The 26454-nt window shown below is 57.6% G+C and overlaps 2 protein-coding genes across 6 annotated transcripts in view; one reads left to right on the forward strand and one right to left on the reverse strand.

The window, feature by feature from the left end:
* Window positions 1-745: 745 nt before the first annotated feature.
* On the forward strand, window positions 746-13612 carry FAM151A (family with sequence similarity 151 member A). 2 transcript variants are annotated; one of them, XM_046662573.1, is made up of 8 exons: window positions 746-1033; window positions 2117-2260; window positions 7622-7774; window positions 8838-8997; window positions 10403-10627; window positions 11382-11521; window positions 12345-12488; window positions 12927-13612. In XM_046662573.1, exons 1-8 carry the CDS (start codon window positions 907-909, stop codon window positions 13598-13600), a joined length of 1767 nt encoding a protein of 588 aa, XP_046518529.1. In that variant the 5' UTR covers window positions 746-906; the 3' UTR covers window positions 13601-13612. The 2 variants fall into 2 exon arrangements, with proteins under 2 accessions (XP_046518529.1, XP_046518530.1); XM_046662574.1 differs by lacking the exon at window positions 12345-12488.
* Window positions 13613-13741: 129 nt separating this feature from the next.
* ACOT11 (acyl-CoA thioesterase 11) overlaps window positions 13742-26454 on the reverse strand; it is a 52583-nt gene continuing 39870 nt past the window's right edge. For all 4 annotated transcript variants that reach the window (XM_046662572.1, XM_046662569.1, XM_046662570.1 and 1 more), the window contains 12 exons: window positions 26339-26437; window positions 25737-25872; window positions 23893-24049; window positions 22562-22681; window positions 21118-21262; window positions 19847-19902; window positions 19006-19072; window positions 18573-18656; window positions 17783-17916; window positions 15581-15712; window positions 14767-14893; window positions 13742-13911 (listed from right to left, as the gene is read on the reverse strand). In XM_046662572.1, the coding sequence (XP_046518528.1) occupies window positions 13756-13911; window positions 14767-14893; window positions 15581-15712; window positions 17783-17916; window positions 18573-18656; window positions 19006-19072; window positions 19847-19902; window positions 21118-21262; window positions 22562-22681; window positions 23893-24049; window positions 25737-25872; window positions 26339-26437 (1413 nt within the window). In that variant the 3' untranslated portion in view covers window positions 13742-13755. The remainder of the gene's footprint in view (window positions 13912-14766; window positions 14894-15580; window positions 15713-17782; window positions 17917-18572; window positions 18657-19005; window positions 19073-19846; window positions 19903-21117; window positions 21263-22561; window positions 22682-23892; window positions 24050-25736; window positions 25873-26338; window positions 26438-26454) is intronic.

Here is a 26454-nt window from a genome sequence, read left to right on the forward strand (position 1 = left end):
CAGGAGTGGAATCTCTCCTCTTTCACGTCTTCTTGCTCCTCTCTCACCTTCTTTAGGAGTGCAGAATTCACCTGCCTTCCCCAACTCCTTTTTCGCCCTTTTCTGTTTGTTTGGAACCTACATACTCTGTATCTATTTTTCGGGGTTACTCTTGTCATCTTGACACGCACGCCTCACATAGCAAAGTCTGAAATGGAGTCGTGCTGCTGTCCACCTTCAGAAAAGCAAAAGCCAAACACACAAGGACCTTGGAAGAGTTCAACCCCAGTCAGCCACCTCCCAACTGACACACTGTTGTCACCCTTTATTCCAGTCCAGTTCTGTTCTAAACCCTACCAATGAGACATTCTTGTTTCATGGGGTCAGTGTTTGTTTAGATTCAGAAAGTACCTTATGAACATCTTGGCTGACCATTTTTTAAATTGAATCTCAGAGCCTTTACCTGGGATCAATTTTCTTCTGCCTGAAGAATAACAGCCTTTAGCATTTCCTTAATAAGAGTTTGTTACTGGTAAACTCTTTCAGTTTTTGTTTGCCAAAAAAATTCTTTATTTTATCCTCACTCTTGAAACTAGTTTCCCTGCGTGTAGGATTCTAGATGCCCAGGCGCTCAGTCCGACATACTCTGCTGCCTCCTCACGTGCTCAGGGGTCACTTAGGGGGTGGCGAGATTTTCTGCTTGACCTGTTAAGATCCCCAGAGGGTGAGGGAAGAGGAGGAGGGCAGGAGGAAGGAGGGCCCGGGAGCTGTCTCCACACTGGGACGTCCCGGCCTGCAGGGGCTGGCCTGGCCCGGGGAGAAGTGGGTGCCACTGGGGGCTCCTGCCTCCCACCAGATCCCAGCTGCAGGGAGCCTCCGAGAACTCTGGGCAGTGAAGAACTGGGGGAGCTCCCAGAGAAGGGCATCATGGCCTGCAGGAAGGGCTGTGCAGACAGTCAGACCAGGTGGGCCCTCGCTGGCAGTGCCAGCATGGCTCTGGTGTTCGCCATCGGGATGGTCCTGGGCTTCACGCTGCAGCAGCAGACTCGGCCAGGTAGGGGCCTCCCCATCACGCCATCTGGTTGGCTTCCCCCTTCGCTCACTCCTTGTGCCCACCAAGCCTCTGTCCCCATTGACAGCTGTGATGCCTTCCTCTTCCGTCCCACATACCCACCAAAATTTCATCCCCAGCAGAAGGTTCCATTAATTTTCTTTCCCTTCCTCCTCCACGAGGCTTCAGCTGCCCGAAGACCACCAAAACTCAGTCTTCCGCCCAAACCTCCCTCTGGGCCCCCAGTAGACGTTCCTTCTTGGGGGGTCATGCGGGCATCTCAAACTCAGCAGACGGAGCTGAACTCATCCCCTCCCTCGGATGCCTGCTCGTCCCAGTGCCTCTGCTCCCACGGGGACCTGGGATGAGCCTGCATGCCTCCTCTGCCTCAGCCTGAAGCCTCAGTCCCTGCGCCCTGAGGGTTCTGCCTTCGGACCCTCCACCCTCCATCCCCGCCGGCCCTGCCCTCCCCTCCCAGGCCTCCGTCTCCTCCTGGTCCCTGCAGCGGCCTTCCGCTTCCCTCACCGTCCCTGTCTCCCGCCTGCTCTCGCCAGCCCAGGTCGCTCTACAGTCAGAGAGATCTTTCTAAAGAAACCTTGCTCGCTGCCCTCAGCGCACACCCAACTCCTTTGCTGTCATTCAACGCCATTTACAACCTGATCACGGCCCTCTTTCCAGGCTTGCCCTGTTCTGCTCCTCAGCATCTGTCCGTAACAGGCCAATGGCCATTCCTTTAGGCAGCCACTCTCTTTTTTACAGCCAAGCCTTTGCTTATACTGTTCTCTCTGTTCAGACCAACCTAGTCCCCCTTTTCCGTCAAATTCACACCATCCGTCAAGGTCCCCCTTAAATGTGCCCTTCTCTGTAAACCTGACGGCCCCAGGCTGCTTCGGGACCTCCTTGTGCCCAGAAGCCTAGTATTTCCCTCTCTCACAGCACTGATGAACTCCGGGGTCCCACTGTCTCTCTGCCAGATGGCATGCTGAACACACCTGGGAGCCCACGGAGGGGTAGTGGGGTGAATGGGTGGGAGTCTTGGGCTGGAGCGGAAACCGATGCTCACAGCCCCCTCGGCCTTCATTCCAGGCTGTGAGCAGGCGGCCTGCCGCCCGGATGCTGACATGCTGGACTACCTGCTGAGCCAGGGCCAGATCAGCCAACGGGATGGCCTGCTGGTCACCTGGTACCACGCTGCCAACAGCCAGGAAGAGATGGGGGCTGCCCTGAGTGGTAAGTCCAGCTGCGAGGACTGGGACAGGCCGGGGTGGGGGGAGGGAGAGGAGATGGAGGGAGGGCAGAAGTGGGGATGAGACAACATGACCTATGAGGTGGATTATGATGGCTCAGAGAGGTTAAGTGACTGGCTCAGCTTGTGCAGCTGATAAGCTCTGAGCCGAGGATTTGAACCAGATGTCTGATTCCAAAGTCATCGTGTACCGCCCTCCCTCCCACGACCTGTCAGGTGACAGCTGTCCCTGCTAAGGAGGCCTTTGCCCTCAAAGCCTGAGGAGGCCAGAAAATGTGAGTCTCAGGCCCAGTGCTACCAAAACGAGCTGTAAAAACCTGAGCAAACTGTGTAACGCCTCTGAGTCTCCAATGCAGGGTGATTATGGCAACCGGTCAGGGATTGCTCACCGTGGGGCACACACACACCTTCCACGTGGGTTCTCCTACGACCACGGACAACTTGTTTCATGGGTACCATGTGACAGAAGAAAAACGAAGGCTCAGAAAAGTTGGGTAATTTACCCAACGCCACACTATTTGCAAGTGGCTAAGCCAACACAGGAACCCCGAGTGGTCGGCCCCCATGCTCTGAACCGCTGCATAACGTCTGACCCGGTTCAGCAGAGAAGACAAGCTCTCCTTCGGGGCTGTTGGGAAGCTCAGTAGACAATGTTCATGAACGTGCTCATAAACTCTAAAGTAGTAACCCGACAAGGCGGAAGCCGGCCCTGGTGGGCTAGTGATTATGGTTCGGTGGTCTCAACGCCCACTTCAGGTTCCTTCCTGATCAGGGCACCACACCACCCATCTGTCGGTTGCCATACTGTGGTGGCTGTGTGTTGCTGTGATGCTGAAAGCTCTGCCACCAGTATTTCAAATACCAGCAGAGTCACCCATGCTGGACAGGTTTCAGCAGAGCTTCCAGACTCAGACAGACCAGGAAGAAGGACCTGGCCACCTACTGCCAAAAAAATCAGCCACGAAAACCCCACGAACAGCAGGGGAACATTGTCTGGTACAGCGTCAGCAGGTGAGAGGATGGTGCAAAAAGACTGGGCAGGGTTCCGCTCTGTTGTACACAGGTGGCTAGGAGTTGGAATCAACTTGACAGCGCTAACAACAAAAATACAAGATGAAGGGCTAGTCCTGGTGGCCTAGCGGTTAAGTTCTGTGTGATCCACTTTGGCAGCCCGGGTTCAGTGCCCGAGCGCAGACCTACACCACTCATCTGTCAGTGGCCATGCTGTGGCAGCGGCTCACATACAAAAAGAGGAAGATTGGCAGCAGACGTCAGCTCTGGGCAAATCCTCCTCAGAAAAAAACAAATGCAAGATGGAAAGAAAGGCCCCCAAATTTGAGCATGCTTCAGAAGGAACAGACTGCCAGCCCACCCCCAGAGTTTCTGATTCAGTGGTTCTGGGGCCAAGAATTTGCATTTCGAATAAGTTCCCAGATGACACTGATGCTCCCGGTCCTAGGACCACACTTCGAGAACCACTGCTCAGCCCAAATCCCTCAATTTCAGATGAAGAAAGTGGGGTCCAGAGTGGGAGAGAGTCTCATCCGAGGTCACACAGCAGGTCTGAAGCAGAACAAGATAGGCTCCAGGCCTCTCGCTCTTATTCCTGCAGAGTCACCACACCAGAGGGCCTGGGAGTAAGTGCCTGGTAAAGGCTTGCTGAAAGAAAGAATAAATGAGTCCCTAGGGAGGACTTCCTGGAAGAGGCAGGCTTGGTGGTCAGCAGAGGAGAGGCCATCACAGGCTGGATGGAGCCAGTCTGCTGCTGCTTCAGAGGTCTCCTCTGAATGGGAGGCTGATGGCCAGATCTTGGTGATAAGGAGGACAGAGAACTCTCCCCTGATGAGGGGACCAGGCCAGAGTGAGAGGACTCTTATCTGGGAGGTGAGGCCTGAAGGGAGACAAAGAGGACCCATCCCCTCACCCCACCACCGGCTCATCCTGGGGCAGCAGACAAGGGATCTGGCCCCACAAGCCAGGACCTTGGCCAAGAAGCAAGCCAAGAGCCCCCACCAGGCCGCACCCAGCAGACAGAGCATGGAGAGGCACCCTTAGCAGAGCTTCAGGGGTCCAGAGAGGACCCCAGCCCAGTTCTCTCCCTGAGGGTCCTGCCAGGTCCTGGGGTAGGTCTCTGGGAAGAGGGTGGCACCACAACCAGGGTGGGGCGCCTGAGCGTGAGCCAGTGGTGGGGCTAGGTTGGGAAGGCATCTTGGACATGACTGGCCATCCACGTAGAGACGCCAGGCCAGAGCGAAGCCCCGGGAAGCAGACAGAACTGGGTTCAGATTTTACCTCCGCCACTGACCAGAGGAGGGATTTGGGACAAGCGACTTCACCTGTCTGCAGCTCCCTTTTCCCCGCCGTAAAATGTGCGGTGGTAGGACGACCATGTCGTTTATCGTCCAAACCAGGGCACTTTTGACTGTGAAAGAGATCATTCATAATTATGCTGAGACAGCAGAAACACACCGAACTAGCCCAGGTAAATGGGGACGTCTGGTCACCCTAGTTAAATGAGCTACGCCATGCAGATAATAATTAACAGTGAATGCCTAGCCAAGGATATTTTATTATTTAATTCTAGCAAATGAGGAAAAGGAGGCACAGAGAGGTCAAGGAACCTGCTCAAGTTCATGCAGCTTGCAAGTGTTCGGGCTGGGCCTGGAAGGTAGCAGTCTGTCCAGGGTCTGCACCCTGGCCTGGCGCTCTCCTGCCTGCATGAGAAGTGCACAGCTCCTGGCCTGTGGGGGTGCGGGGAGGGCGGGCCTGCTAACTTCCTGTCTGCTCTCTCTGGAGAGCAGCACTCCTTCCCAGCTGGCCGTGCCCTCTGAGGACCAGGGCTCCTGCTGTGGCCACGGGAACCTGATCTTGCCCTCATCCTGTTCCTTCTTCACACGCCCACCCAAGCAAGTCGGCCCCAACATGCAGCATCGACAAGGCAAGTAACAGCTTTTAATGACAAGGGAGAAGGCTTTCCCAGAAAGAAGCTGGATCCAGGTGGAGGCAAGGTCCAGGATGTACTTTCCATCAGTCTCTAATCCAGTTCACCAAGCGTTTGCTGGGCCCCTGCTCTGGGCCAAGCTCAGGAGGAAGGTTCAGAAATGACTAAGATGTGACCCTGTCTTCAAGGGGCTCACGGTGTCTCAAGGGAGGCAGCTGGTGCAAATCAAGTGAGGCTGCAGCAGCAGAGGGTCAGAGGGACTCAGAAACCTGGCTCCCAGCCCTGACCCCCTCCCGGTGCACCCTCACCTCCCCAACAATGAACTGGCCCCTGTTAGATGGGGAAGGAGACCCCTCAGCATCCATTCTCTTGAGCTACCCTCTCATCTGCCCAGCTGTCCCCCTTGGGCCTGGCTACTCTGGGCCTCGCTGGGTCCAACCCTTTGGACCCCTCTCTCTGCAGTCCCACGGAACCGAAAGTTAAGACAAGAAAGGACTGTGTTCAAGCCATAAAAATAAAGGCCACCCGCATAAAGCCCCTCCCGGCTTATAGCACGCTTTTATGTCCATGTCCTGCGGTCGCAGCCCAGGGAAGCTCGTCTCCATCCTGCGCCTGAGGAACCCGGAGTCCGCACTCTGAGAGGGATGTTGAACACAAGCATGAAATGGGGCAGTGCGAGTGCCTGGCGCAGCGGGGGGACCACCTGACACTCAGCTTCCTGCCCCTCCTAGAAATCCAGACACGTAGACTTCAGAGAGATGTGCAAAAGTTCTCTGTGACTTTGGGCAAGCTCTTTCACCTTTCTGGACCGGGATCATTGATCTGGACATTTCTGTCATTCATTCATTCAGCCGTTCATCATTCAACAACCATTCCAGAAGCTCCCCTTTAGGCCTGGTACCGTCGAGGCCCTGGAAATCCAAGTGATGGTCAGGGCAGCCCGAGAGCCTGCTCCCCGGCGCTTACACTCAGGGAGGCTGAGTGCGCCTTACATGGGGCCTGAGCCCTCAAAGGAGAAGCAAGAGGCAGGAGACCTGACTTCCATCAGGCGTGGGGCTTGAGGATGAGCTATTTTAAGCCAACACCGATAGATGAGCAGGAGGCCGCCTGGTAAAGCTGTAGAGGAAAGAGTGCTGTCAAGGTAACAGCCACATGTAAGAGCCCAGAGATGGGAGGACAAGACAAACTCGAGCCTCGATACTCAAAGTGTGGTCCACGGACCAGCAGCGTGGGTGTCACCGGGGAGCTTGTTAGCAACGCAGCATCTCGGGCCCCGCCCAGACCTACTTGCGTCTTGACTGCTCCTGGGTGACTTGTGTGCACATTATGTTGGAGAAGCTGCAGTGGCTGGAACCTAGAGGTTGAGTGAAGAGGGACTCCAGGTGAGACTGGAAAGCTTGCCAGGGCTTGGGCACACGGGACCACAAAGACGAGGGGAAGGAATTTGGATTCGATTCTCAGGGCAACGATGTGGCGCTTGTGTTTGTTTTTTGACAGATGTGACACGATCGGGCATGTGTTTAGAACACTCATTCTAGTGGCTGTGTAGAGAATGGACTTGGAGGAGAGCAGGGCTGGAGGTGAGAGGACGGGTCAGGAGGCTGAGGGTAACCGGGGAGAAAAGGCCCCTCTGAGGCCAACATTCTGTGAAGTTACGGGAGCTGAAAGCGACCCCTCCCGCCCCCACGACACCCCCCAGGCCCAGAGGGCTCCTCACAGGGTCTCCGAGCATCTGCTTCCCACTGGAAAGGCCCCACTCCCTCCAAGACTGGCTCTCGAGGGCAGGGTCACCCGACAACCACCTGACTGAGTTAAAATAACGATTTCCTCAGGCTGTCAGGATGCAGCGAGACGGGCAAGCTCACGCACTTCTGGCAGGAACATGAATCAGAGCCATTTTTCTGGACGGTAGTTTGATAATATGGGCTTTCAAAATGTCCCTGTGTTGCCTTGACTCAAATTCCACAAGTTGGGATCAGAAATAATCCAAACAGCAGAATAAAAGATGCAGCATTATTTATTAGTAGCAAAAACTGAGAAACGACCGATCCGTCTCAGGACTAGGGAGTGGTGAAGCGAACCACGGCGAGCACCCTCAGGCAGGGCATCAGCTCTTTTTTTTTAACGAGTCATAGAAAAGACTGTGAAAATGTGTCATAACATTGAAAGAAAAGATTAAAAATTATAAATGCAGGGAGGTCTCAACTGTGTAAAAACTATACACAGACAAAAATGGAAGAAAATACATCCAAAAGTGAACTGTGATGGAAATGTGGACGACGGTTTCTCTTCTTCCTGCTTTTCTGTATTTTCCAAATATTCTATTAAAAACATGTAGTACTGTGCCGGTGAGTAAAATTGTCTTTTAGAGAAAGGAGCTGATCTCGTTCTGCCTGTTGCACAGGCAACGCCATGGTCCTGGAGGCAGACGTCACGGTGGAGGGGCTCAATACAGCCAACGAGACAGGGGTCCCCGTCATGGCGCACCCCCCGGCCGTCTACAGCGACAACACCCTGCAGCACTGGCTGGAGGCTGTGCTCGCCTCTTCTCAGAAGGGTAGGAACCTGGCCCCGGCCCCCCCGGCCCTCTGGGCCTCAGGCCGAATGTGCAGGGACCCCTGCACTGGGAGGCAGGTCCAAGCCCACCATGTGTGGCTCCTGGGCTCGGCTTTCCAGCCCCACCCCCGTTTCCAAGGCCGCGGGCTCAGGCAGAGCAGGTGAGCTAGGGTGTGGAAGCACAGGGTAAACTGCAGAGTGCCCGCATCCACAGAACAGACCTGCAGCATTCAAAGTCTAACTCCACCCTCCCCTGCACAGCCCCGGCCAGTCGCCTGATGCCTCCCTCTCCCTCACCCCCACCCCCACTCAGCGGCTGCACCTCCCAATTCTAACCCCTAACCCAGCCCCTGATCCAGATCCAGCCACATGACCTCTCCTGGACCTCCTACCTCCACACTCAGCCCCACCTCCACACTCAGCCCCACCTCCACACTCAGCCCTACCTCAGTGAGCTTGCCAAAACGCTGATCGTCATGTCACTTCCCTGCTTTAACTCTCCACGGCTCCCCATTGTCCTCAGGACGAAGTGTGATCTCCTTGGCATGGTTTCCAACAGCCCCCTCTAACTTCCCAGCCTCAGCTCCTGCCCCCTCTTCATCCCGGTTCTTCACAACCCTCAGTAGAATGGGTCCACGCTGGGTCCTCCTTCTACAGCATGGCCCTCCCCTACTCAAACGCCCCTTCCCAACAGCCGAATGGCCTCCCCACAGGCTTGGTGGCCCAGGACCCCCTCCCTGAGCCTGCCCTGTCTGAGAATCACAGTCCCTTTTTGTCAGACGCTTGACAACCCCGGCTCCAGCCCCAAGTCCCAAGCTCTTGGCTGGCCTCTGCTTGCTTCCCCCGGGAGCCAGGAGCTCACTCCTGCAGAGGGAGGTCCTTTCTTGGTAGGTTAGCTCTCTGCCTCTTTGAAAGCCCTCTTCACACGCAGTGGGACCCTGGCCCCTGTCTTCCTGCCTCCCCCACACACCGTACTCGCTCTCTGCCCCAAGAAGCCACGTCTTCCAGTTCCTCCTTCCTTTGAGAAGGGGCCAGTTCTCCAAGCCCATGCCCCCTCCCCACAGGCATCAAACTGGACTTCAAGAGCCTCAAGGCTGTGGGCCCCTCCCTGGACCTCCTGCGGCGGCTGACAGAGGACGGGAGAGTCCGGAGGCCTGTGTGGATCAACGCCGACATCCTGAGGGGCCCCAATGTGCCCATCTCAGTTGAGGTCAATGCCACGCGGTGAGCATTCACCTCTCCGCCCCAGCTGTGTGCAGCTCTCTTCTTTCCACATCTTGCACAGGAAGTGCTCAGGGGACCTTTGCTGAGTTTGCTTCAAGCCACACCACGTAATCTAACCTCTGAGCCTTTGCACATGCTGTTCCCTCTGCCTCGAATGCCTTTCTCCCATTTCCTGGTGAACCCTCGCCCTGTCATTACCTCCTCCAGAAACCTCCCTGACATCCCAGGCTGCTGAGGGACTTCCTCTGGGGCCCTCAGTACCCACACCTCCTTCTAACAGCCCTGATTTCATTGGGTTGTCATTGTCGGAGTACAGGTCTGTCATGCCTACTACACTGGGAATTCCCGGACAGCAGACGGGCCCAGTGACCAGGGCAGGGCTGGGCCTGCTAGAAGAGTCTAAAGCGCTGAGCCTTCCCCAGCCTCTCTGAAACCCAGCACCGCCACTAGCAGCCCTCACATACACCCACCGCATGGTGCTTGACAGTTTGCAAAGAAGGGCCACGTAAAAGAGAGAATGTGTCTGATTGGATCCTTACATGGCAACACCAGGTTAGAAGTGCCTGCCCCCATTTTGCAGCTGAGAAAACTGACAACTGAGGCTCAGTCTGTTGAATGTTTATCGCGCGTCCCAGGCACCGTCTTGCACACTTTAGTTGTAGAATACCACTAACTCTTACGATGAGCATGAGGTGGGTACTATTACCTTCATACTTCTAATACGGGAACTATCTCATCAAAGTTGAATGACCCACCCAAGTCTAATAATCGGCAGAGCAAAGATTCAAAGCCAGGCCTCGCCGATGCTAAGCCCCACGCTCTTTACCATCCATCCGTCCAGCCAACCAGCCGACAGTGCAGCCAGCCGATATTTGTTGTGATTCTCAAATTGAGGGGCATTTGGAGAGCAGCAGTGTGAAAAATGTAGTCAGTGGCCCAAGATAAATATGCTTTGTCTTCTTGGACTACTGATTTCACCCAACAGTTTGGGGACGAGGAGAGGGTAACATCATTTGCCTACTAAAATTTGCATGAAATTTAAAAATAAAACCTGAAGCTTCAGAGGCTCGCAGCTGGCAAGGCCCAGAGCCCACCCCTGGCCCTGGCTTGCGTCTGCTCTGCCCATAGGGGGATGTTTAAGAAGCGCTGTCCTGCTGGAAGGGATCTTTGAGAATCAGAGGTTGAAGGGCTGCCAGGGCCACAGTCAGGACCTGAACCCGGGCCTCCCCGACTCCAAGTCCGTGCCCTATTTGTGGGACCTTGAACAAGCCACTTCCGCTCTTTAGGTTTCTGCTTATATCACATTCAACAGGCCCTGCCACTTCTCAGCACTGTGATGGGGACCCAGGAGGTGAGGGAGGGGCCAGCGAGCCTCTCAGAGTCCAGCGTCTCTGATTCTCTGCAGGTTCCTGGCCTTGGTTCAGGAGAAGTATCCTGAGGCCACCCTGTCTCCGGGCTGGACCACTCTCTACGAGCCTCTGCTCCCAAACGGGACATACACCCGAGCCATGGTGGAGGAGATGCAGGGGCTGGTGGGAGTGCTGCCGCAGAGGGTCACCTTCCCCGTGCGGGCTGTCATGGCGCGGGCTGCCTGGCCCCACTTCAGCTGGCTGCTGGGCCAATCTGAGAGGTGAAAACGCCCAGGCCCCTGCCACTGACCCTGCTCCCTCCAAACCCACTCCCAGGCACTAATGCCCCTGGGAGGACCTCAGATGCTCACAGCTGGGAGGGGCTTAAAGATCACCTGGTCCGACCCCCTCTAGTGCTCACATCAGCTACAATGTCCCTGCTTTCTGCCTGTATGCCTCTAGTGGCGGGCAGCTCACTACCACCTGAGGTAGCCCATCCATTGGTGGCTGACTCCCTGCCTGTTGGAAAGTGTTTATACTGAGACACGATTTGCCTCCCCATGGCTTCCTCCCATGGGAGCCAGCTGTGCCCCTGGGGCTACATAGATTGCACCTGCAGACCCGCCCCAGGATGGCTCTGTAGGGGCTGAGGAACCCCCATCCCAGGCCTGCAGTCTGCCCATCACCACTTCCTCAGCCTCCCCACAGGAGTCCAGAGGCTGCCCCTTCCCCTCTTCATACTTGACATCTACCCCACCGCGTGCCCATCCCTTCTGTCCTTGTCACTTTCCTAAGTCAGGACCCTGAATTAGATCCCAGTGAGGAGGCAGGGCAGGCCATCCTCCCTCCCTCTCAGCCTCTGCTTGCAGTCAGCCTCCTGAAGCCCCTGTGGCTTCTTCCGCCCTCGGGAAGGGGGCAGTGCTCAGGGAGAAGGGCCTCCGCCCCTGCCCAGCTAGGGTCCAGTTCTGAGCACAGGGTGGGGCTGAGGGCTTTGCTGGGCCCTGGCAAGTGCTGAGCTGGCTCTCTGGGTCCCAGGTACAGCCTGACACTGTGGCAGGGTGCCTCGGACCCCGTGTCAGTGGACGATCTCCTCTACATCCGGGACAACAGCGCCACCCACCAAGTCTACTATGACCTCTTCGAGCCTGTCCTGTCGCAGTTCAAGCAGCTCGCGGGTAGGGAGGGATCTGGGAAGAGTGGAGAAGGGCAGTGGGCTGGATTCTGCAAGGGCAGCACTTGGACACGAGCAGAGCTGGCAGGGCGGGGCATCGGAAGGGGAAAATGCTGGGTGGAATAGGAGGAAGGAGCCATTTTAAGCACCTATTGTGTGCCAGACCCTGGTACGGTATGCTACCCAGCTTCATAAGTCCACGAAACAGGGATTCGATTTTATATATATATATATATAAAATATATCCCCTATGTATGTTATATATATAGGAGATATATTCAGGGATAGGGAAAGTGAGGTCCAGAACAGTTAAGTGTTTATACAAAGCCATTCAGCTCGTGTGCGACACAGCTCACGCTGGAACCCAGCCAGTTCCAAAGCCCGTCCACTGCCCCTCGCAGTGCGTTCCTCTGCGGGTTGCTCAGAGAGTGGCCCCTCCACCGCACCTGCTAATCCACGCTGCAGACGCTCCCTGCTCCCTGCCCAAAGCCCTCATTCCCTTGTCTGCAAACCTAGGAGGCCTGCAGTTAAGCCGCCTCAAAGGGGATGCATCAGACTCCGCGCTCCTGCCTTGGGAGCCATCTAGGTGAGGGGAGGAACACCAGCTTTGGGACCGAGGGACCCGGCTCCATCAGGTTCCAATCCCAGCAACTCTGCTTATTGGCTGTAGGACCTTGGGCGGGTCACTTCTTATAGCCTACGACGCGGGAGTTAGAGCTACCTGGCAGCTTGCTGTGAGGCTTAGAAAGAATGCATGGAGAGCCGTGCACACAGACGGCACCCCATGAATGGGGACCACTTCATCCTGGCAATTTGGGGGCCCACAGTGAACACGACAAGGAAGAAAAGCTACTATACCGGGGGCAGCCTGGCCCCTCTTCTCCAGCTTCCCAGGGGGGATGGTCTGAGCGTGGAGTGGCTGGTTCCTGAAGTCCAGGGCAAGGGAAGAACAGCAACGGTTCAAGTCCCGGGTAAGGTCTGCCTGCAGCCCCGGGGCTCCAGGCTAAACTGCAGGGCTTCCTTTGCTCGGGTCTCTGTTACCACGGGGACAGGCTGGCCACGAGGAAGGGGAGGACAAAGCGTCAAGAGCATGGGGCTCCCGGCCTTCGCCCTGGAGTCCTCAGCCATACGGTGCTGCAGGAGTGGGGGCACAGGCCCCAGGGCTCAGTCACAGGCAAGGCCAAGAGCTGAGCTAGCGGCTTATCATGGGGTGTGATGAGTCCCAGGCACATTTATAAAGCAGCCTTCTACCTGGAGCCCAGACCCAGTTGACAGATCCCAGACAGACCTTGCCCCAGCTCCTCCCCCTTGGCTGCTCCCATCACCATGCCACCTTCTCTGGAACAAGGGCCTCTGACACCCCCATGTTCACCTGAACCCGACACTGTTGCCTCCACTCCCTCTTCCAGACAGAGAAGGCATGATCCTGCTGAACATTGGCCTCCGGGGGCCTGCAGCTGGGGACCCTGTGCCTATCGTACGTGTTCCAGGTGGCCCTGCCCTGACGCTGGAGTCCTGCCTGCTGCAGCTTGCCACGCACCCTGGACGCTGGGGCATCCATTTGCACATAGCAGAACCCACAGCCCTCCGGCCATCCCTGGCCATGCTGGCCCACCTCTCCACCCTTGGCCACCTGCCTTGGCCTGTGTGGGTTGGGGCCACAGTCTCCCACGGGAGTTTTGTTGTCCCTGGTCACGTGGCTGGCAGGGAGTTGCTTACAGCTGTGGCCGAGGTTTTCCCCCACGTGACAGTGGCCCCAGGCTGGCCTGAGGAGGTGCTGGGCAGTGGCTACAGGGAACAGCTGCTCACGGATATGCTGGAGTTGTGCCAGGGCCTCTGGCAACCTGTGTCCTTCCAGCTGCAGGCTGGGCCACTGGGCTGGAGCAGGGCTGCAGCTGTGGCCAGGCTGCTGGCAGCCTCCGCCCGGGCCACCGTCACGGTGGAGCACAGCCCTGCAGGGGGCAACTATGCATCTGTGCGGGCAGTGCTGCTGGCAGCCAGGGCTGTGGACAGGACCCGCGTCTACTACAGGCTGCCCCAGAGCTACCGTGAAGACCTGCTGGCAGATGTTGGCAGAAACTGACCACCTTGTGGTGCTGAGCTGGCGGACCCCTGGGTCAAGGCTTCCCACGGGGAGGCAGGAAGGAATAAATGCCTCTATCTTCCTCAATGCACTGCACATGTGTCCTTGGGGGCAGGATGGAGTGGGAGTGGGCGTGAGGTGGCCACTGAGGGTGCCTAGAGGGTCTGGAGGCTGGGGGCCAGATCGTTCCGGTTGTCTAAGAGGAACTGCTCACAAGCCTTGAAGGTGGTGTAGAACTCCGAGGAGAGGCCGGCCACGTTGGTGGTCACGTAGTTGAGAAAGCCCGGGGTGGCCTGGTTGTAGTAGGACACCTGCAGGAGACGAAGCCACGCTCAGGGGCGGGGCGTGCTGAGTGGGCACCTGCTGGGAGGCAGCAAGCGCGAGCCAGCACCGGGGCCTTCGAAGGCTGCATGCCTGGCAGGCTGACCTCCTCCAGCAGCTTTCCTGACCCCTCCTCCTCTGGGTGCTGACAGCCTGGCTTCCATCTGTCACCACACACTGTACTGTCATCGTGCGTCTCTCCTGCCAGCTGGGAGGCCCTGTAGGACAGGGACTGGGTCCCCAGAGCTCAGCATGGAATCCCATTTAAATGAAGGGACTCTAGGGCCATAGAAACAAGTTAGAAATAAGCCCAGGGGTCGTTCTGAGAAGCTCATCTGTTTATGCATTAAAGTTGTCAAATGCAGGCTGAGCACCCCGCTTGGGGAGGCGCAGGGCCCTGAGGGCAGCCGGGCAGCGAATGAGGAGCTGCAGCACCCCCCAACCCCCGCTCACTCTCAGCTTCCTCCCCATGTTTGCAATGAACACTGACTGCCCCGCTGAGTTTTATGGGCCCTGGAAGCCATCTTAAGCCTTCCTAGACAGAAGTTTATATCCATAAATAAACAAGGAGGCGAATTTTAGATCAGAACCCAGGCCTTCTGCCTTCAGCATCCAGAGCTTCTTCCCAGACCACAGTGGCCTCAGACTTCTCTCTGCACAGATTAGACCCTAAGGAAGGTTCATTTCAGCCCCTGACACTCTTAGGCGCTCCCAAGCTGGAAGAGGGAGCCAGCTGGTGGGTGGGGGGCCCGGGTCTGGAATTGTCTGAGCCGTACAGCTCTGGACACACGCGTGGCCTTGGGGCGGATCCAGGTGGAAGCGGGAGAGGAGACACTGGGCCTCACCTTGGTCAACTGGTCCCCCTCTCTCCAGAAGCAGAAGCCCGAGCAGATGGTCTCCCCACGCCTGTACTCCGGGGTCTCACGGTGCGTGGGCAGCGTGACTGACCTCAGAGCGATGACATAGGGGTCCCTGGAGAGGAGGAAGGGCAGGGAGGGGGCACAGAAAGAGAAAGTGAGGCCTATTTGACACTGACCCAGGCTCTGGAGCCCCCCTGGCACTGAGGCCCTCGCCAGAGTCTAGGACACACAAACTCAAAGGCTCCCGGCCAGCAGGAGAGAGGAGGCGCCTGTGGGTTAGCGGCACTGAATGAGCCAAGAACCAGCGTGACTTCACTGCAGGTTTTCTGGAAAAGCCCCTCTACTGCCGACGCCCAGGGAGGAGCCGTGTGCTTTGGGATGTTCGTGCTTCATCTTTCTGTGCCTGTCTCTGGAGGAAGTGATGCCATCCGTGCTGGCATCCTCACCATGGCACAGCGGGCAGACTTGCCACCCTCCAGTCAACACGGGGCTTCCAAAGGATGGAGGCCAAGGAGGTAGCCATGTGAGCAACAGCCTGTTCACAGCCGGGGGTGAGGCAGCCTCGCCACCACAGGACAGAGACCATCCTGCCTTAGAGCACGGTGACCTTAGAGCACAGTGACCAGAGGGGAGGTGTGTCCCCTTGCCCCCCATTTTACCACAGCAGCCCAGAAAGGCCAAGTGGGGCCTGGGGTCCCATGGCCAACAGGAAGCAGACTTCTAACGCTAGGCTGATGTCCCCTCCTTGGGGAGGAAGGTGAGCCCTGCCCGCCTCCCACTGTAGCAGGCAGGCACCTACCCATTGTCACAAGGCTTCCGCCGAGAGGCCAGGACCACAAAGTCCTGGGGCTTGGTGTCACCACCGAGGGCGGGGCTAATGATGTGGTAGATGGCATCGTCCTCGTCCACCTGCTGCACCAGCTCCACGCTCCTGTGGGGAGGCCCAGAGCTCAGAGCCCAAGTTCTGGTTCTCTGCGCTGGTTCTCCGGTATAAGAACCGGTCTGGCCCAGGCCCACCCACGCTTCGGCCTCCCTGAGCAGATGCTTGGGGGACACCTCACCCCTACACTGCCCTGCAGGGACCACGGGAAGGCCTGGCCAAGACAGACACACACACACACACAGGAGCACACATAAACACATACACAGGCAAATGCACACGCCCCCCCCCCAACACACACATCAGGGAACACACACACATATACACAAACAAATGCATGCACACACAGACACAAGAACAGACAGACACGTAAGGACACCTGCACACCTGTGGGCATACAGGCACAGAGGCACAGACACATGGAAGGACACCCACCGGTGCACACACAGATCCATGCCTATCTGTCCATGTCTGTGCTGGTGCACACGCCCCACGCACATGTGTGATTTAGTGTCATACTTGATACTTAGTGAGCGCCTGCCATGTGCCAGGCGCTGTTCTAAGAGTCCACGTGTACTCTCACTTAATCCCACAAGAGCCCCTGCCATAGGTACTCTGGGTACCCCACGCCATAGATGAGGGGCTGAGACTCAGGGACATGCCCTGCCCATGGCCACAGAGCTAATAAGGAAGCACGGCCGGGAGGCGCTCTGGCTGTCAGGTGCCAGAGCTCTGCCCCCTAGGCCCGGGCGGGAACACACACAGAGGCTTACACCAAAACACGTGTACACACAAGCGCCCCTCACAGAGACACGCATGACCATGTCCAGCCTGCTAGCCTCTCCTCACTCTCCTGCCCACCCTCGGGGCTGCCTCAGGAACAGGGCGGCTGTGGACAGGGTCGGGGGAAGAAGCTAGGGGTGCCCCTTCCCCTCAGGACACACCCCCAAACCCCCAAAGAATCAAGATCTGATCTAGCCTTCAAGGCCCACACCAGCCTGCCTCCTCCAAGAAGCCTTCCTACCATACGCCCATCCCCTCCCCACAACATCGACCACTGAGTCGCCTCTGGAAAAGCCCCTCTAGAACAGCAATGTCTGGGGTCACCTAGACCAGGGCTCTTTAAAGAAACACAGCCCTTTTTGCAGAGAAACCTCAGCAGAAAGCCCATGAGGAAATAGCTGCAAGCAGGCCTGCTCTGGTGGAGATAGATGGGGGTAGGGCGGGCAAGGCCAATTTGTCAAATGACCAGCTCGCTGGATTTCCAAATGCACAGCCGCTCCTCATGCATACACTCAGGAATCCTAATAAGCCATCGGAGAAACCATCACAGAACCCCCCCAAAGCAGGGTGTCGGCATAACAGAAAATGACTTCAAAGAAAGAATTTGAAAAAACACCAGTTTCAACTTTAACATTTCCATGTTAAACACTGACATTTTGGCTATTTTCCTAAGAATGTACTTATCTTCCTCGACTAAACGTAAGAAGAAAATATTCACATGAAGAAACAGTAAATTGAGGGAACAAATGTATTTATAGGAATAACATATTTATATTCAGTAACTCAGTACATTAAAAAATAACAGATTCGTGTACACATCCCTAAGAAGACCCAGCAAACTCGGTAAAAGCAGCAAACTGGCCGTTCTCTGTTACCCTGAACCCGGGAGCAGGCCCAGCGCCCGTCGGCCTTCCCACACCGCTGCGGTCCCCAAGCCCACTCCGGGAACGTAGAACTCCGCAGAACACGGTCTGGACATCACTGATCTATCCCTGGATGCAAATCCATGACCCACACCTCAAGTACCCATTTTAAGAGAAGGGAAACTGAGGCCTGGAAAGGAAGTGACTTGCTCAAGGTCACACAGTTAGTTGGGCCAGAAACAGGACTTAAACGCAGGCCTCCAACTCCAACCTGAGCTTCAGTCCCCTTCCTGGGGGCTCAGAACACCCTTGCCTCTGACCCCTCCTGAGGCATAACACAGCGCCCCCCACACCCAGGGAAAGGCCAGCAGGGCTGAGCACGATGGAGGATGGCTCAACAGGAGGAGACAGCTGAGGGCCCGCCCTACCCACCGGGCCTGAGCAGCGAGTGTACCTCGCAGGCGCCCCGCCTCACCGGCAGTGCTTGTCCCACTCAGGCCTCCGACACAGGTCCGACAGCAGCAGGAAGGCCTGGGTTGCGTCCACGTGCACCAACATCTCCAAGTGGAAGGCGAGGAACTTGTCTTCCTCCAGAGTGTACAGGCGGATCTACATGGACACAGGGCAGCCGTGCTCCTGCACCCCCTCCCCAGACTGTGCGGGGTGGTGGGGTGGGCTGACTGAGGTGCTAGCGGCCAGGGCTGGAAGCTCAGGGCTGCCACTGACTTGCTGTGTGACTGTGAAAAAAGGACCCAAACTCTCTGAGCCTCGGTCGCATCCCCTGCAAAATGAGCTGTTGAGAGAATTCAGCCCAAGTGGACAGGAAGGTGTCTTAAGAAGCAGTGACTGAGGCAACAATGGAATGGATCCTCAGAGCCAGGAGTCTATTCAACTCCATAATGTCACAGGTGGGGAAGCGACTGGTCCCAGGGTACAGGCCAGACTGGCAGAGCTCAAGTCTTTCCCGGCCTCATCCCTGCAGTGGAGGAGGAAGGGCAGACGGGAGGAAGCAGCTGGGCTGAGAGCAGCAGCGAGGAGACCCTGGGCACGAAGGCGGGCCAGCAGGGAAGGAGGACGGGGTCCTCCACTCCGCGCCCGGTGGGGCAGGTATGCTGCTATCACTGGGCTGGTTTCATGATCTCATCAGATTCCTTTTAAGAAAGCCCCTTTGACAGGAGTGGTTTGAGAGAGTTTCTGCTGCTTGCAATCAGCCGCCTCTGGCTGCTCAGGGGAGAAAGGAAGGCTGGATGAGTGGGGCCAGCTACCTGGTTGGTCTCCGAGGACAGCACCCAGTCGTCCTTGGCCACCAGCATCTTCAGGGAGGAGACGTTGTTGTAGCTCAGGTACACCTGCATGGAGCGCACCGCAGACTCAGCTTTCTGCTCGGGCTCCGGCCGAGCCACGCTGGGGCGGGGAGAGGAGCGCGGACCGTGCAGGGCAGTGGCGCTATGGAAAGAGTCCCGGGCTGTGGGGAGGAGGCCCAGGCCTGACCAGGCTCACGGTGTGACCCTGCACAAGTCATCTCTCCTCTCAGGGCCTCGGCTCCCTCTTGCCACACAGGGACACGGGAAGGCCCTCTGCCAACTGGCCCCGTCCTGAGGCACAGCATTGCATCCTGTCCCCTTCAGGCCGACTTCCAGACCCCCTCAGACAGGAGGGGAGGCCTGAGGACTGTCCCCTTGAAGCAGAGGGCCTTACCTGGTTGCTCGGGTCCCAGGGGACAGACAGGGGCATCTCGGCCTGCTTACAGGACACGATGTACTTCCTGGGAAGGAGGGAAGATGACAACCATGGTCCCTTGGAAGCCCATCTCTTTCGACAGACTTTACTCAGGCCTGCTGTGTGCCAGGCCCTGTGCTGAGCCCAGTGGGTGGGAGACCGATGGGCTCACCAAAAACAGCGGTGAGAAAAGACAAATACCGTCAGAGGCGGGGACGGCACGGAGGAAAGGGGCCGGTGAAGGCTCAGCGCCCCACCCCTGCTGAGCTGTCAACTCTGGCTACAGCAGCCTCACCCTGTGCCTCAGTGTCCTCATATGTAAAACAGGATCGGTGGTCACACCGCCTCACAGGGCTGTCACAGGGCACCCGGGAAATGCACACTTTCTCTCACTAACAGCGCTGGTGCCCCCGGCGTGTTGGCAGCATGATCAAGCCCACGGAGAGCTTTCGCAGCGGCGGCGTTCACACCTGGCTTTGTGTCTCCTCTGAGGGCCTTTCTCTCTGCATCTACCAAGCAGGCATCAGAGCCGATGGAAGGCACAAGGTTTGCAACTGGCCAGACCTGGCCAGGTTCAAATTCTCAGTCTGCCGACCATTCCTATCTGCGTGCCCGTGGACGCCTAATCCCTCTGTCCTCAGTGTCCTGGCCAGGACAGGGGTCCAGTAAGACCTCTGTGTGATGCAGCTGCATGGATGCAAAGGGCCCAGCCCAACGCCCAGCACAGGGGCGGCACTGAAGAAACGCAAGTCCCTGGGACCCGGGGAGCAGGGCGACAGCCCTGAGCCTGTGTCCACTCCCACTGCCCAGCCCTACTTGCCTGTCCAGGCGGATCTTCTTCCTGGCACTGGCCTCTCGGTACCGCCGCTCGCCATCCTGGGGTGAGAAGCAGAGACAGACTGTGTTGTAGGAGGGACAACCAGTTTGCCCCCTGCCCCGCTTCCTGTCTGCCCCGCAAGGGCCCAAGGAGGCCCTGCAGCCCTAAAGGGGCGTTCAGGTCTCACTGGGGCAGCCGTGATGAAGGCAAGATGGACGGGAAAGTGCCAGGAACTGAGCTCCAGCCTGGCTTCCCCCAGACTGTCCGAGTGACTCTGGGAACACCACCTGGACTTCGGCTTCCTCCTCTGCGAAAGGGGATCCCCAAAGGGCACTTATGATGCTAGTAAGAGCCACATTCATTGGCCACTGCTCTGCCCAGGCACTCAACTGAAATGCTGTCCGTGTGCAACTTCATCGAAGCCTTACAACAACCCTCCGAGGCGGGTACTCATGTTGTCCCCATTTCAGAGGAGGAAACTGAGGCACAGAGAGGTTAAGGGGCTTGCCCACGGTCTCAGGGGTAAGGAGGAGAGTCAGGAACAGAACCAACAACCAAGTAGTGCCTCGGAGCCGCCCTCTTAACCGCTACTTCTAATGTTGCCGCCCTCGTGAGCATTAAATGGTGAAGGCCTGAAGGCACCTTGTGCACTGTGCATTGTACCCCTGTCTGCCAGGCTCCCCGCTCCTCCACCCACCGCCCACCCTTGACCGTCCGACACCCAGCTACAGGGCGAGAGGTTTGCACAGCCTATGCAGGCAGGGCGGGGACCTTCACAGAGAGAGGGCGACCTCTGCAAGGTCACTCCCTGGCCCCCAGAAGGCACAAGGGAGCATCTCCTGAGACAGCCTTTGAACCCAGGCCTGCCTCTCATACCTGTGCTATTTGCTCTCCTGTCGCCATCATCATGACACTCACCACAGACCCCACAGCCCCGAGAGGCAGGGACCGCAGACACGACCACTTTAGAGATGGGATGGAAGCTGGCAGAGGGCACGTGCTAGCGCATGGCAGAGGTGGGTTCCAGCCCACCTGCTTCCAACTCTGCAGGTTCAGAGCCCCTGCTACACCCAACTACGGGCCCGGCCCACACGCACTGGCTGAGCTCTTACAGGCAGAACGAGGGGCCTGCCTGGCCCGAGGGGCATCTCCGGGGTCCACAGCAGGGCACTCAGAGCTGGCTGGGCCCCAGCAGAGGGGCAGGGCAGGCCCCCCCACCCCTGGGCGGGGAGGAGAGGGAGCTGGCAGTGGGACAGAGTGCTGCCCCCACTCACCCCCGGCTGCGGCCGAATCCAGGGCAGCGTCTGAGGCTGGTCGTCTGCGTCCAGGACGACAAAGGTCATGAAGGCGCTGTTGATGTGTCGCCGGTGGGTCTCAGCCTCTTGGCGGTAGGCCTCCACGCACACGCCCACCTCCATGCTGAGGGGACGACGGGGGTGGCTCTCATCGGGACAGACCTTCCCAGGCCACGCCCCCTCCCTAACACACACACACACACACACACACACACACACTCCTGTGGTTCTTCCAGCAGCCCAGATCACAGTCCCACTGGCAGGAAGGAACCCAGAACTGTCCCTGTCCTCAATGTTTAGAGAGACCTATGCGTGCCCGGCCCTGTGCTCACCACTGGGGCACAGAATGAATAAACCCCCTGGTCCACACCCCCGTGGGCTGCAGCTGGGAGGCTTCGCCACCAGCACGTACAGGAAATCTGCAAGGGTGAACTGCAGAGGGCTGTGGAGGGAGAGGCGCCAGGAGGTGGAGTGCAGGCCCCATTAGAAAGACGCCCCGTGCACACGCACCTCCGAGCAAGCGCGACAGCCGCGCTGACAGCACCCAGCAAGAACATCAACAACGGCGAGACTGAGACCCAGCACAGGGCAATGACTGCCCCAGGCCGCACACGGGCAGGAGGAGAATCCGGACTAGAAACCGGGCCTCACGCTCCCAGTGCAGGGCCTTCCCCTGCACGGCGGCAGACTATGCTGGCCAGACCTTGAATAATGATAATCACAACAATAACAGCAGGCAGCAATGGTGCTTCACTAGACGTCTCCTCTGGCATTCCGCAGCAACGCCTCACTGAATCCTCACAACTCTGAGGGAGTTGTAGCGAGTCCCCTTTTACAGGTGAAAGAACTGAGACTCAGAGAGGGTAAGTAACTTGCCCAAAGTCACACAGCTTGTTAAGCATTGAGCCAAACTTGAACCCAGGCAGCCTGGCTCCAGATCCCTCACTCTAATGACTACACCATCATTGAAAATCACCAAATATTTGAAATCACCAAAAAAGCTACATATTTAAAGTCAGCTTTCATGGAGGTATCAGGATTCATTCCAAGGGTCTGGGCTCTGGGGACTGTTTGTTTTAGGGAAAGGGTGGGAAAGGGTTTGATAAATGACAGCACCGGCAGGAGGTGGCCCTGTGATGTGAGCACTCATAGTTTGGAGGCCAGAGGCAGAGCCAGGGAGAGAGATGAGACACGCTGAGCACGCAGTACCATCCGAGACAACGGGAGACCCAGGCAGGGGGCCCAGAAGAGGGGACACCCGCGTGGAATCTTGGTGCCAGTGAAGCAACCCAGCAGCCAGCAGGGTTCAGACCTCGTCTGCAGGGCAACGGGGTCCTGGCAGGATTGCAGCCAGGTCCCTTCTAGGGTCAGAGAGAGCCCTCAGCCCCAGGGGGCCCCAGCCCCACCCATCCCGGCCCCTCACCTATGCTTGAAGGTGTTGTTCACGATGGCCTTGAGCACCAGGCGGTCCCCAACCTGGGATGGGCCCCGGAAGTGGAACATCTCGATGGCCTTCAGTGTAGGGTGGGCACGGCACAGCCGGCTGGAGGAGGCCAGGGGTCGGGGGGACAGGAAATGCCCCCAGTGCTTCAGTCACAGACTTGGGCCAGCCTCCAACCCCTGCCCCATCCCGAGACCCAGCCTGAAACCACATCCACTGCCCTCTGGCCCACTCACTCCCACCCAACCCAGCGACAGGTCAGCCCAGAGGAACAGAACTAAAGCCCATCACACAGCTTAGAATACTAAGGCCTGTGGAAAACAGCTGAGCCTGAGGTGACAGAAGAAAGCCTAGGGCAGGGCTTGGGGTAAACCCCTTCCCCATTTTCCTTCCAACCTTTACACCCTACCACCTGCTGTTCCTGCTACCTGGAAGCCCACCCCTTACCCAAGGCTATTTGTCATTCAAGGCCCAGCTAAAGTGTTCCTCCTCCAGGAAGACTTCCCTGACTACCCGGGCTCTGACCCTTCTCTGAGGTCTTATCACACTCATAGCCCAGGCTGCCCAAAATGGCATTGCTTACGCACTGTGTCCCCATCTAAACACAGAGGAGGGGAGGAAGGGCCGTGTAAGGCGGGCTCTAAAGGGTGAGGAAGAAATTGCCTGGCCAAGGAGGGCGTGGGGGTGGGAAGGGCACTCCTGGCAGAGGGAACGGCAAGTACAAAGTCACAAGGGTATAAGAGTGTCAGTGAATGTCAGTTATCATAACCATAAAAATACCCCAATAATTAGGGTAGAACCAGCCTTGGGCAGGCACAGAAGTTACAGGAGAAGTTATAGGGATTAGTGTCACCTCTTGAAGAAGGGAAGAGTCAGAGTGACTTCATGGAGGAGTGGGCAGGATCTTAGCAGAGAAAGAAGAGCGGGGGCGCATGGCGGAGGTCACACTAGGAATAGGTGCAGGAGCTGGGGACGTGCAGGACGGGAAGGGGAGCGCAACCAGCTCGATCTGCAGGGAGCAGAAGATTCAGGAAGAGAGCAGGCAGGGCCGGGCCAAGCGGAGGCCTTAGTGCCGGGCCCAGGGCCTTGGCACTTCCTATGCAGGCAATGGCAACTAGGAGGGCTCTTGAAGTCAAGGAAGGAATGGCCAGCTCATAGAAGATCACTCCTCTCTGGTTCTCTGGGTTACCCACAACACAACAGCCAAGCTTCTGAAGCCTTGGAGCCAAGCTGGGTTTCTCCCCCAGACGGAGATGGTCACGAGGAAGAGGGGAGAAGGGAGGGCAGGCAGGGGCCGTGCGCTCTCCCCTCACCTGGCTGCGATGGTGGCCACGTTCTCCATCCAGGCCATGATCTGGCCCCCAAAGGTGTTGCCCTGGTGGTTGGCGTGCGGGGGCAGGACCAGCTCCACGCTCTCTACCCGGGTCTTCTCGGCCGGCACCGTGTGGCTGCAGTCTCTGCTCTCCAGATCTAGCCAGGGAGGGGCAGAGGGAGGGAGGTGGCAAGGTGAGAAGGTTCCCAAGGGCAGAGCCTCCCCACAAGCAGCCCGGACCCCCACCACCACCCCCGCCCCCACCCAGATTGTCTTATTTACTCAGCCCCTCGTGTGCATGAGGCGTGGGCTGGACCTGGATGAGGGACGGGAGGAGACGGGATGAGGGAGACGGGGCTCCTATAGAGCAGTGCACAGAGCACCAGCCTGGAGACAACACACAGCTGGGTCTGAACCTCAGCTCCACCCCACACAGCCTGTACGACGTTGGGCAAGTCAAGCAACCTCTCTGAACCTCAATTTCCTCCTCTGTGAAGGGCAGAGGTCAAAACTGACCCGTTAGGACTGTGAAGATGAAATGCAATCGCAATTCTAGAGTGCGTGGCCCCCGGCTCAGTAAACACTCTCAGGAGGATCGTTCTTCCCTCCCTGTGCTCTGACATGCCCTGTCCCTCGGAGGCAATGGCATTAGGCTATCCTCAGCAGCAGAGGCCAGAGGGTGGGCAGAGGGCAAGAAACGCACAGACCAGAGGAGGCCGAGTGGTCAGCCCAGGGCCCGGATGCCAGGCGAAGGCATTTGGACTGACCCTTGAGTAGAAGGGCTGTCAGAACAGGAGGGACCTAGGAGGGCTGCGGTGGGATGGATGGCTCCGGGGTGCCTCAACGATGGTAGGAAGAGCCAGGCCCGCCCAGCCATGGCTCAGGCCGCATGTAAATAGGGCACGGAATTCAGAGCACAGCTCACCACTCTCACAGGGTCAGCTCCTTCCACCTGCTGTCTCCCCGCTTTGGGCAGCTGAACAACCTTTGAGTTGTCCTAAAATTGCCTCCCTTACGTTTCAAGGAAGACTCTGCATTCTGGAGATCAGTGTCCAAACCCAAGGCCCCCCCACGGGGCTGTGCCCAGCCTGCGGCCTCCGTCAGGGAGACCACTCTGGGCCTGCGCCCAGCCTGCACCCTCCGTCAGGGAGACCACGCCTCCTCTCCCCACCCATCAACAACCCAGCAGCCCACAGCAGATCCCCGTGTGCTGGCACAGGACACGCTCCATGATACACTTTTAAGGGGAAAAAAACAACATACAGAGCAGTGTGTATGATCCCTTTTTGGAAAAAGAGGGAGCTAAATAATACACAATGTGCTTGAATATGCAGGGGTACTTCTGGAAAGATGCCCAGCGAGGAACAGTCGTACCTCTGGAGGAAGCCTGGGTTCCAGGGTAGGAGAGAGTCTTGCTTTTCATTCTGTCATCTCTATCTCTATCTCCATCCCCATATCTATCTATCTATCTATCTATCTATCTATCATCTGCCTACCTACCAACCTATCCATATTCTTTTTAAAAAATCAGTCTTCAAGGCCAAGCTCAATACTACCTTTTTAAACACCTTGAATCCTAGAGACTCAAATGCATTTGGTGGACAACAACGGATTTTCCATATGTCCTAACTCCACCTTCACGGCTCCTGGAAGCTGGGCAAGAGGCCCCAACACTCTCCTTTCCCTGAAGGAGACCTTGAGGCAAGAGGGCCAGCCAGGCCTGAGGCCACCAGTGGGTGGACCCAAGTCCCAAGGAAACTCCCTTCTTTCCTCTGCCCAGGGCGGGTCCAGGGCAGAGGGGGGCAAGCAGGATGCCAGCTGTCCTCCCCACCCATGGCCACTCACCGTCCTGAATGACACAGTTGGCCAGGAGGTCCTTGATGGTGTCTGCATAGACCAGCCGCAGGCGCCGGCGCTCGGCCGCCACGCTGTGCTCGGTCTTCTCCTCCTCCGTCCGGGGCGCGATCGGCTTCAGCTTCATCTGCGGGCAGGGGGTGAGGTGGAAGGTGCTCAGGCCAAGTTCCCCGAAATAGCACGAGGGCCTGTCCCCCAGCCACCACCTCACGCCTAGGGCTCTTGGTCACAAGCTTTCCCCTCTTTGACCCCATCTTCCTGTCTCCATGTCGACTGACACATGTTATTCACCCTCCAACTGTCCCCATTCTTCTTGGGCAAAGGCACAGTGGATGGCGGGCAGGGGGTGTCGCTGCAGGACACGAAAGGGAATGGTGAGATCTGAAGAATCCTCCCATGAGATGCACAGGGAGAGGGGGAAGCAGAGCGAGAAGGAGAGCGGGAAGGCGCCTGGGCTTCCATGGCAGTGGGATTCCCGCAGCCCCCACCTCCATGCCTCCACCAACCCCCAGAATCACCGCCCTGGTCCAGGCCCGCCATGACAGGTACCCAGGTGGCCCAGCAGCATTGAGCGGCCAGGTGTGGCCACCTACCCTGGAGAGCTCCCGGTGAGCCACAAAGGTGGCCAAGGCCTTGCACACGCTCCACTGCTTCTCAGAGCACAGGTCCTCGGAAGCCACCTGGATGCCCACCTGCAGGGGAAGAGTAA

Source organism: Equus quagga, chromosome 5, assembly GCF_021613505.1.
Source record: "Equus quagga isolate Etosha38 chromosome 5, UCLA_HA_Equagga_1.0, whole genome shotgun sequence".
Lineage (NCBI taxonomy): Eukaryota > Metazoa > Chordata > Mammalia > Perissodactyla > Equidae > Equus > Equus quagga.